Raw genomic sequence first — 12,036 nt, forward strand, 5'->3', positions numbered from 1 at the left:
TATGTTACAGGCAGGACACTGAACAAGAGATAGATAGAGAGAGACAAGGAGATTTAACAGACTTAAAATACAACTTACAGACATACGCACAAATATGACTGTGAACATAGAAAACAACAAAGCAAATAAAACAACTGATCTTCATAATGAAATGAATTAACCATTGAAATAGTTTCATACTGACTGTAAATGCTGCAAGACGCTTGTAGTTAAAATAGCGCAGCATTGCACTCCAGCTTTTCAGCATAAAAAGGCCTTTTTGTCCACTGATGAATTCTATTAAATTAGTGCTAAGATCAAATGAGAGAAAGTTTCCTTTCGCAAAGTTTGATGAACATGCTCTAGATATGGCTTCAAAAGTGATTCGGGAGAGCATAGATGAGATATTTCACACTGTTCTGTCATCATGTTAGTAATTAGTTCGGTAATGATCATGCTGTTCTCCCAGGGCCTCGATTTTTGCCACGTGACGGGTACATATTGACCCGACAGCGCTGAGTTCTGAGCAGCCAGTATTAGATTACATTCTCTCATTGTCCTGAGAAATGCAAGGCGTTACAGCACCTTCATCATGAAGGTGGATTACAAGGTCACATGACCACTGGTGACCAGACACTATTTCTGCTCAGAGATCCATGTATACACATATGTCCCTTTAAGGGTACTGCCCTAGTGACAAGCTGTTTTACCATTTAAGGTACAATTCTTGCACAGAGTGCATTAATTCCTGTCTGGATGAAAACTAAATGTTATTTAATATACCTGAATCAAGCTGACTATATTTCATTCCACCAACCAAAGACATTTTGTAGGGTTTAGATCAGGTAGAAATAGCTCCTTAAAGGACTATACAGGGAGAAATTCTAGACAGATTCTAGAATGAGAATGTCCCACCCAAGTCGATTAGTTATTTGAAAAAAGGGACAATCTCCTCATGCTGCCCAAACTTTATGTATAAATAGGTTTTTAACTTCATAATGCATCAGACTAACATGCTTGAATCCTGCTCATTCACCAGCTCACTGAGAAATTTAACTTAATAAATATAATAAAGGACTACATCATTTCCCTAGTTCATGTTGTATTAGCCAACAAGAATTACATCTATGATAAAAAAACAAATGTAAAATATTTCATTTCGAGCCTAATGGCTTTTCAACAGACAATATCCTATTCTGTCCTACAGTCCATACCACTGCTTCCCATTAGCTTTAAAGATGTGATCCACTCAAAGAGGATCCATATTAGATTAGATCCAAAGTCAAGTGAAAGTGGCAATTAAAACCCCCTCAAGATTATTAACAGTGAGGAAGTTACCTTGGGGAGGTCCTTATCCTCAGGTTGGAAAAAGAAAATGACATTTATTTTGACATACATTCATGATTTATTTGAAGAAATGTAATCTAGCCACATATTAATATGACTAAATTAGAATGACTTCTAATTGACTATGAATCAGTGCTGTTGTTGATAACTATTAAAAATATTCTTTGTTAATTGAAATAAATCTGAAATAAATTAAAATATAAATATTAGATGAAAAACTCAAACTTAAAAAACATATAGAAATATAGAAAAAATATTATAAAAATGACAAAAGCACATAACAAAGAAACGAAAACTGGAAATATAAAAATAAATTCACATTCAAAATGTTAGTATATAAATAATATTTTAATTGAAATAATACTAAAATTACACTGCTACAGTAGGAATCCATAGTAGGGATGTGTAAATGGTGTGTGACAAGGACTGGTTTTGGCTGGCAGGTAAGTTTGTGGTTGTGTTGTGGTTTGCATGTGCTGTGGCAGGATTAAGGGAAGAGGTTGTTTAATAGTTTTATGAAGCTGTGCGCTGATGCTGGATTTGAGCATTAACGATTTAATCTTCCAGTATGTGAATCTCATTTATTATGGGTGGCTAGAGAAAAAGCTTCTTGTGGATTCCATTTCTCGGCATTCCTCTCACCCACTTGTTATTATACCCCCTATCTCTCTCTCTCTCTCTCTCTCTCTCTCTCTCTCTCTCTCTCTCTCTCGTGCCTTCTCCCCCTCCGCTTGACTTCTCCTCTTGTTAAGGGTGTCCCAATCTGTCTGAGCACTGAGTGCCCATCCCTCTCTCAAAGGAGCTGCACACACACTCTCTTACTTACCACACTGGCAGTCAGAGCACACACAGCTCCATCCACCAGTTATAAGACGAGAGCCAGTTCCAGTTGAAGGACATAAAGCCCAGCTCCGAGCTCCAGAATGGATGCGCTGAAGAAGGGATTCTCCATGGCTAAGGGGGGAGTGGTGGCCGCCGCCGAAAAAACCAAGGCTGGGGTGGAGGAGGCAGCTGCCAAAACCAAGGAGGGGGTCATGTATGTAGGTAAGTACAAATTCAACTGAAGGGAGAAAAATCTGAGAATTAGATCAAAGTCAGAAATGCCCTTTTTGTACTGTCTAAAAATATATTTAATATAATATTCATTACTTTTTTCTACAGTAAAGTGTAGTGAAGACGAAGCTGTTTTACATGGTATTGTGTGCCATTTTCATACTTTAAAAACACTGCAATTGTATATTTAGAAAGCAATTGCACAATTACAAAATCATATTTAAAGATTTAATATATATATATATATATACACACATATATATATATAGTTTGTAATATAATAAATATAATATAATAATATATAACATTTTAATCAATTAAATGTATACAGAAAGTCAAATCTTACTGAATTATTTCTATCAAATATATTTAAAAAAGTAATTGAGTTTGCCCGGCATGCTTTTTTTGAATGATAAAACTAAATTTTATCATCCTCAGTGTGTTTTTGTTTTTTTTTGCTTACAATGCATGGTCTAAAAAAACTAAACATCACTGATGCTGGCACTGATGATAAAGAGTCCTGAAAATGAAAACCAGGGCAATGAAGATAGATGTGGGGCATGAACCCATTACATGTGACTGCTTTGCTTCGTCACTACAGTGAGTGAACAACAGCGAGCATTAAAAAAAACAGCTCTATCCACCTGCCTGTTGTCTCTTATCAGATCACAAATTCATCTGCCGACTCAGCTGTAAACAAGACTGATAAACAAATGACATGGTTACTAGTACCGTGGATATTTACTCTGTCCAGAGCAGTAGCCATCTTTTTTATATCTCATTTATACTCTAAAGAACGGATGGGGAATGAAGAGGGAGATATAAAGAGATAAAGAAAGACAGAAGAACAAGAATATTGGAAGCAATAAATCGATGAGCTGTGAGTGGCAGACACATTATGAAGAGAAAAGCCTAACTGAACCCCATTTATGTTGCATTTTAAATGGATATTTAAATTACAAGATAGGTCATACTTTATTTTAACGTCACAAGAAGGTCTAAATATGCTGATCATCTTGCTTTTACATCGTTACTGCTATACTATAGTACTAAATTATATTGACATATAATATGTGACCCTGGATCACAAAACCAGTCACATGTCGCACGGGTATTTGTGTGGCAATAGCCAACAATACATTGTATGGGTCAAAAATGTAGATTTTTCTTTTATGCCAAAAATCATTAGGATAATAAGTAAAGATCATGGTCATTGAAGATATTTTGTAAATTTCCTACCGTAAATATATAAAAAAAGTATTTTTGTGAGTGAATGCAGCACAATCGTGAACATAAATGGACAACTTTAAAGGCGATTTTCTCAATGTTTCGATTTTTTTGCACCCTCATATTCCAGATCTTCAAATAGTTGTATATCGGCCAAATATTGTCCTATCCTAACAAACCATACATCAATGGAAAGCTTATTTATTCTGCTTTCATATAATGCATGAATCTCAATTTCAGAAATTTGACCCATGTGACTGGTTTTGTGGTCCAGAGTCACATATGGGTAACATTTTATAGTACAGTGCAGTACAGTGTTACTGTAAAATACTGCATCTCGTACATGACTTTTGGCAGAAACATTGTGAGTAATACATCATTTCTTCCTGGTTGTGCTATATGCTCACAGGAGCACACAGCACTACAATCCCATTCCCTTCTGGTCCACTTCAGAGACCGGGGTCAGTCCGGGTCACTGCACAATCTTTTATGATTCATAATGGCTCTCAGTGTGAGTACAGACCAGTGACAGGAACATGTCATTCTGTTTTCAGTGTTATGAACAAAGCACAATGTGCTTGCTATTAAATGAACTGACTTATGTTGGAGAAGTGTGTGTGTGTGTGTCAGTCAGTCAGTCAGTCAGCTGGAGGTAAAAGCTTTCTTCCAGACCACACATATGATCTTCAATCTACTTCAGTCTACTCAAAGAAATCCCAAGCCTCTCAAAGAAAAGCAAGGTCACTTTGCCCTGAACTGTGACAAACTGCCCACACATACAGTACACACCTCTGTCTTTTTTGTGGGGAAAGAACACATTGAAAATGAGTGATTCAAAATCTAATTTAAACTTGGAAATGACAAAGTTTTAGGGTTTAAAAATGTGAAAACAAAGACACATTATAATGTAGAAATGATGAATAAAAAATATTTGTTCAGACGGTCAGATGTTTTTCCATTGAAGCTTAAGATGCTCTCAAATCATGCTAGAGAACATGATGGTCAGGTTTGACATAGACTGATGATGCTCGAATGCTGCATTTTAGCTAAAAAGCACAGAAAGTCCCAGACGTTTGGACCCCTGCTATAGATCAGGCAGAACTCACATAAAACTGTCACTTTAATTTCTGTTGCATTATATAACACCAATTTCATCACAGAACTGTGTGAGCACAGTCCAGATTAATTATTTTTAGGACTTAATTCCATTAAGTCTCATATGAATCAGAAATTAAGAGCATTGGGATTGGAGGTGATGTAATTCAGACTAATGTATAGAATAAAAGCTTTAAATTGATTTTCAAGTATAGATCTTGCTAGCATTATTATGTGAAAAAGTGCTGTGGCATATTTGTGTTACATGATTAAGAAAGAAACATCTCAAAAAATCTATGCACAGCTATATTTATCCCACAGTCTCCTCCTCTTAATCTTAGCAGCAAGCTACAGCCGCAGAGACGTTTTGTGCTTCGTCATGTAATCGGAGATGCTGTGGAAGTGACATCATATTGCAGCAGGGGTTGGGCGGTGGTAATGTTCTCAGTCTTTATTGATTATAACATTAATAATACAAGATTCCAGGCATGTTTGTGTCTCAAGCAGAGGCTAAGTCCTGAAGAATGTGCATGTCTTTTAATAGTAAATCAGCTCTTTGTCCAGAACAACAAGGACAATGTCATGTCTCTTTTGAGGGGTGTTTTTGTTGTGCTGTGTGAGCGCATGTTGGGAAGGAGGAGCAACTTTCACAGACACATTGCTGTGGGCTCAAAGGTTCTGGGAATGAACAGAGCTTATGCTTGTTCTAAGGGCCATTCGTGCAACGGAGATTCAGCTCTAGTGATGCCAGGGCCCTTTCAGAAGCAGAAGCGGGTTTTTTCCACTGTTAACATAAGAACATGCAGCATCACTCAGTAGAAAGGATGTTTCTCAATCTGTACAGCTTAATAGCACTTAGTGGTGCCAATCAACAGCCTGTACACTGACTGTAGATCAGAAGCGAGAGTCTCTAGGGTATTGGAGATAGCCGGACATTTAGTTGCACTGCCAGATGAGACTAAGTGTATGGATCTCAGAACAGGAGCCATAGATATCTGTCTAAAAATAAGATGAAATGAAGTACAAGTTTATGGGAAAAGCATTTGTTCACAAGAGTGCATGTCTGAGCGCTTAAAGGGAAAGTCCACATAAACAGTAAGAATCTGTCATTCTTTAAATCGTTTGCACATTCCAAACTTGTATGAATTGCTTTCTTCTGCATTAATTCATATAGGTTTGGAATGAAATGGGGGTGAGTAAATGACAGAATTTAACTGTATGTAATTTCAGCAGTGATATTACTTGTTCACAATGAACATTTTATTTTTGACAGGCACAAAGACAAAGGAAGGCGTTGCGACAAGTGTAAATACAGGTAAAATAATTCATAGAAACAGAACATAACTAAACAACACTTGTCATTTTCCTAAAACCCTAATAAATGTAAAATCTCAAATCAAAATGCAAGTATGCTTTTTCATCTGTCCTAGCTGCCCAAAAAACAACTGAGCAGGCGAATCTTGTGGGTGAGAGTGCCGTGACTGGAGCCAATCAGCTTTCAGAAAAGGCAGTGGAGGGGCTGGAGACTGTGGTGGTATCCACTGGCCTGGTAAAACTGGTGAGGATTTTCATATATGTGACCAATAATTGGTCAAATAAATTAGATTTTTAAATGTAAAATGGGTGTCTTTAGGTGCACTGTATTATTATTTGGTCTTATCATTCAGTATGAATGCAGTATAAATTGCTTAATGCACAGTTTAGTCATTAAGTTGGTCTTTTTGATATGATGCTCATGTTTTTCTTTCATGGACAGGATGACCTGGAGAATAATGAGGTGCTTTCAGAAACTCAATAAATGCATGTATGCAATAAAAAGCATGCTGAATGATCACATTTACCTCAAAACCATGACCATTAAAGACTAAAATCTATACATTTGAATACATCAAATTATACATTTTCATATACTGTTCTCGCAGTTTAGGAGGCAGGCCTGCAGCAACCAAGCAAACAATTTAACTCGCTGCTCAGCAAGAGTGTGTTCTTCATAAATAACCCATTTCTGCTTTCCAAACATTGCTCTGAATTTTTAAAACGCATCCCAGTTTCTTTCATTAGAACTCCCAAATTGTTTTTTTATTATTAATTCCTTACAAACAGCTCATGATAGCCACACATTATCCGTCGCTGTACATAAACATGAACATGAGTCTAACATCTTACAGAAAGCAATAACAAAACAAGAAAAAAAAAAGATGTAGACCTTTTTCACTTTTTTTTTCTTCTGTTTTGCAAATAGGCTTACCTGACGACGTGAAATTATGATAAGCAGCGATTTATAAAAGCCGTTGACAGCTGAGATGTGTTGTTGTCTTTCTGCCTCCAGGGGGAGCTGTCGAAGCATGAGGAAGCTGTAGAGCAGCCTACAGACGCTGGACAGTAGGTGAGGTTTTTCTTGAAATGGGATTTAAAAAAAATTATACTTTTTTTTAGTAATTGTACTTTTTCTCCTCAGCAAACCGATATCAAACTATTAAAAGACTCTCAGAAATAATAATAATTATAATAAAAAAAATCGCAACATTGTGTGAAATCAAATTTTCAGTAGGCTGCTAAACATCTGGAATTAAGTTTTGGCTATTCCACTCGTATTTTTCCCTATTTGCAACAAATCAGCATATTTATTTGATAGCATAAATCTAAAAATCTATTGATCTCATTTAGTCAGTTGTATGCTTAAAACAAGAAGAAGAAAATCTAAAATATAATAGGCCTATAGGCTACTCTCTGGAAATTTGCTTCTCATGTACAAATGAAAAGATTTATTTCTTAATTTATTACCTGCAGTTTAAATTTGATGGTATACCCTATGTGGAATAAACTTTCTTTACAGAAGCATATACGTTTAAAAAGCTGTGTGCATTTCATTTAGCCCTTTTCCAGTCATTTTGTACTTTGTCTTTGCTTCAATACATTGATAGCTTTATGACTGAAACACACGTAACGTTACGCAAAGCTTTTTAAATCTAAGCAAAACCTTTAGAAAGTAACTCAGAATTTAGGTCAGCGTGTTTACATAATTGCAAACAATGCTGACATCTGAGCATTTTTCTTCCTTCAAACACTGAACCAAATTCAGTGTCCTGAGTCCTGTCACATTCAGCAGTTCATGTAGTTTACTTATCAGAAAGGTTTTACTGTTATAACATTGCAAATGTGCTTCAGCTCACAAATGCAGAGACGATAAAGGACACAAACAGGCTTTGTATAAAACGTACCTCTGTTTCATGTGTAGTGAGTTTACCAGTTGATTAAAAAGTGATATTTTTACAAATAATGAAGAGTCATCTCTGTGTTTGATTTCAGGCTGATGTCGCACTGAACGCCCCTGTGATGCTCTGCGTCTTGCTTCATAGGAGAGAGAGAGTTTATTAGCTACTGCTGACCATGCCTTAATATTATAATGCTAAACCTCTGATGGACACTAAATGATATCTAACTTCACAAAAAACAAAGTCACCCACCTATCTCTCTTGCTTTCTCCTCATGAAAAAGCTATCCTTACCTTACTTTCCTTCACAGAAATACTATTCACAAGAATAAAACAACTCCTTTATCTAGCTATGCAGTATTCACATATTTTGTGCAGTGCGTGTCATTACCACATTTTTGCAAATATTACATGCACGTGCTTGTGATTTGAAGATTTTTATATATAGTCTGTCTTTCTTACCTGCCCTGAAACTGGTATACCAGTTTTCCTCCACCCAACACAATGAGGTTTGATGTATGATGATGATTTCACAGTCATTGTGACGAAAAGGAAAACATTCCAATCCAAATATACCTAAGTTGTTGTATCGGAAGACAGCGTTTGAAACAAGGAGCAGAAAAAGACAGAATCACAGATGGGTAAATGTAAATCCCAAAAAAGAAGGCAACTGATGGTGTTAAATGATTAAATATGGCCTATTTAAGTATTATCTTAAAGTGTAGTTATAGCGCGACGGGCTTCAGAAATGCTCTTATATGTAGTTTGCGAAAGTATATCCATTATAGACAACTCACAAAATCTGCAAATGATTACTGTAAAAAAAAAAAAAAAAAAGTTGCAGCCTTAAATTTTTAAGTAAAATCAACTTGGATGTTCAATTACCTTAAACTGAGTTTTAAAAATGAGTTGAATCTTGTATATCTAATAAAAAAGGTTGAAAATTGCTCATTTTGATGAGTCAGGTTAACATAACTAGGATACATAATGTGTTTGCATGCTGCCTCACAACTACACTTTAACTGTTCATACTCATTTACTTCACTTACTGAACAGTCAACCAATGAAGTATGAAAACAGCTGATTTTTTTTTAATAAGCCTACTCCACCTGTAATAAATGCAGTTTTGTGAAAAATAAACCTATTCTCATTTTTTCCTTATTTTAAAGAGAAAATATATAAGGCTAATAAATATATGAGAATATATAAAAGACCATATTGCAAAGAAAGCAAACAAGTCTAGTTTTCACAATATATAAAGAAGCAACTAGCAAATTAGTAACATTATGTATTCAATTATGCTTCATTCCATAACATAAATAGTACATACAGCTCCACCCTTAATTTAACAACAAAAACACACACCCTTCTCAGATCAGAACACACCTCTCGCTCTTCCCCTCCCTGTTCCCGGCGCACACGTACATTCAATTAAATATGCATCCCATCGACAAGCAAAGACTTCATGACACACAGCTAACATCCCATATGGCCATTATTATAATACTATAATGAGAAGCTTTGTGCCTCTGGCAGAATGTCAGCGTTTATGAAGTTTTCATGGTCTGCATGTGGTATCCGAGTTTGAAATGACAGCTACATTCAGCTTTTTCCACATTCCAGCTATGGGAGGAGACGGAGATGTCTATCAGCCGCTCTAGCTCAGGGGAAAGTCATCTACAACAAAACATAAATGCAACTGAAGTCAGAAATGGCCATAGCAAAATTAAGACCATCAACTATATACCTCCCAAACTATCTCCATTTCCCCGACCTATAAAATTAAATAACTATAAATAAAGTAAAATATGGTAAATAATACTGATAATAAATAAATTGAATTACATACTTAAATGACTATAAGCTCTTATTTCAACAAATGCTGAGTTCTACTGAAACCCCTTAATTATGATGAGACAAGAAACCAGCAAACCAGTCAAACAAGCTTGCTGTTCTCTCCGTTGACATCTTTTACTCCACCCAAGCTGCAGTAGCCAATAGGCACACACATCCTTGACATACTTTCATGGAGCAGCAGCCCAATAAAACCTCATGCATCACTGGCCCCAAAACACTGACACATACACCCGCTCTTGCAAACATCAACAACTGCGCACTCTAGAAACATGTCATTCCTTTCAGGATTTTTGGGTAATAAAGCAGCAGATTCATTTGTCGACCAGGCAGTGGATAAAGCAGGTGAGTTCCTTCTGTTTAAGAAGCTTAAAGAAACTTTCAAGCTATTTTTGCATGAAAAGTTTTTGTCCATTTTATGCCGAGACATTTTGTGTCCTCATTTAGCCAGACTTAATATTACTTTCAAAACTGAAGGACATAAAAATATAGATATGTATGTAGATATTACGTATTTTAACTAAACTATTGGCTCGAGTATACTAATAATCATATAATCTAACTTTTAGGGCTATCATTGGGGTTATTAGTTAACTCAAACTAAAACTAAGAACATGAAAACATAACTGAAGTAACATAAAATATATTTTTATTTCAGCTAGTCATTTGTCATTTTCATTTAGTTTTAACTTGATTTAATAAAATAACTAAAACTGAACTAAAAATTAACTATATAGATGTATTTAAAAAACAAAACAAAAAATACTAAAACTTCAACAAATTAAAGTGAAAAATATAAAAAATAATATATTTATATTAGTAAAATAATATAATAGTATCGCGATACGAAAATAACGCTGATTTCAGCTAGTGAAAAACAAAAACAAATCAGAAGACATCAACTTTTAATTCATTTATTTCTAACATGTTGTCCTTTTTAGTTAGGCAATCTCTCTGGGCATTAATAGAAATATGATGTCATTACTTGTTTAACTAAATTAAATCATAAACATTGACTTAAGATGTATAATTTCTTGGCTGGGAAAGTTGTTTGCCCACCTTTTCACAAACTCAATGTTTCAGTGAACATGAAATTTAATGTAATGTTTCACCTTTTTTTTCAGTTTCTACTTCTAATCCTACCTATAAGCTAGCAGTGTTTGATCTCTATAAAAGAGCTAGATGAAATATGTCTTGAGAATGCAGTCAGTCCAGTAGTTGTGCCACTCCTTATAAGGTATGAAGCTGGAAAGGCCTTAGTATGTAAGTAAAACACAAAAAAATCCAAGACTCTTTTTATTTTTAGACGTTCGATGAATTTCTATACTTTTTGGCCACGATCTGCTGGGAAAGAGGAGCTGTGGTGTGTGAAAGTGGACTGCAAAAAATGTAATTACCTTTAAATAACATTGCTGTTAAATTCTCCTAGCTGCTGCAGCTAAAAGAAAGGTGAAGGAAACAATGACTGGAAAGAAACAGGAAAATGATAAGACCGGGGGCATGGGAGGTCTTTTCCCAAGTAAAGACGAGAAGGACAATAAACCAAAGGAAAAGGCAGGAGGTGGAATATTTGGTGGCCTCCTTTCAGCAGAAAATCCTAAGGAAAACAGCACTGGAGGAGCCATCAGTGCAGGAGACAGCAATGCAGAAAGCAGCAGTGGAGCAGACGGCAGTGAGTTTGCTCATCCTTCTTATCAAAACAAAATAACGACAGTACTAATATATATATATATATATATATATATATATACACACACACACACACACACACACACACACACACATACAGAAATATTCAAACTTCTAGAGTTCAAAAACTTGTTGATTCTAATATAATTTCATAGAGAACATTACAAAATGTAAATCCACCATGCACAAATATAATAACATATTCATATTTTGTGTTTAATTAGGTTTCAACGATGCACTGGATGACCTTGCTCTCGAGTTCAGTGAGAAATGATGTTCTGACAATAAGGAAAAATCTCTTTGGCTGAGGTTTTCCTGCTGACGAACTGCCTAACATCGGCAATCTCCTAGTGTCATGAACTTTTTTACTCATGTAAATAGTTTGATGTCTCTTCAATCTTATGTACGACCACTACTAAAACTATCCCCATTACATCCATATGAAGTATTTTTTTCCAAATTTATTTAGCATGATTTTGATTTTATTAGTACCATGTGATATGTTTAGTGAATAAAGCTGAATACAAAAGTTTTTATTACTGAAAAAGGTCTAATTTTTTCCACTTAAATGAGCTAAT

The 12,036-nt window shown here is 35.3% G+C and overlaps 2 protein-coding genes across 9 annotated transcripts; both read left to right on the forward strand.

Annotated features, from left to right (window-relative positions):
* The first annotated feature begins 1,922 nt into the window (after positions 1-1,922).
* Positions 1,923-9,074, forward strand: sncga (synuclein, gamma a). 8 transcript variants are annotated; one of them, XM_084391056.1, is made up of 7 exons: positions 2,100-2,370; positions 2,488-2,520; positions 5,975-6,016; positions 6,132-6,259; positions 6,458-6,478; positions 7,031-7,092; positions 8,011-9,046. In XM_084391056.1, exons 1-6 carry the CDS (start codon positions 2,250-2,252, stop codon positions 7,085-7,087), a joined length of 402 nt encoding a protein of 133 aa, XP_084247182.1. In that variant the 5' UTR covers positions 2,100-2,249; the 3' UTR covers positions 7,088-7,092; positions 8,011-9,046. The 8 variants fall into 8 exon arrangements, with proteins under 8 accessions (XP_084247188.1, XP_084247189.1, XP_084247182.1 ...); XM_084391057.1 differs by having other exon boundaries at positions 7,031-7,087; XM_084391058.1 differs by lacking the exon at positions 6,458-6,478.
* Positions 9,075-9,920: 846 nt separating this feature from the next.
* On the forward strand, positions 9,921-11,990 carry LOC311279506 (uncharacterized protein). The gene is made up of 3 exons (XM_084391065.1): positions 9,921-10,114; positions 11,199-11,441; positions 11,683-11,990. Exons 1-3 carry the CDS (start codon positions 10,042-10,044, stop codon positions 11,730-11,732), a joined length of 366 nt encoding a protein of 121 aa, XP_084247191.1. The 5' UTR covers positions 9,921-10,041; the 3' UTR covers positions 11,733-11,990.
* Positions 11,991-12,036: the final 46 nt, after the last annotated feature.

Source organism: Rutilus rutilus, assembly GCF_951802725.1.
Source record: "Rutilus rutilus genome assembly, chromosome: 20".
In the NCBI taxonomy this organism is placed as follows: domain Eukaryota; kingdom Metazoa; phylum Chordata; class Actinopteri; order Cypriniformes; family Leuciscidae; genus Rutilus; species Rutilus rutilus.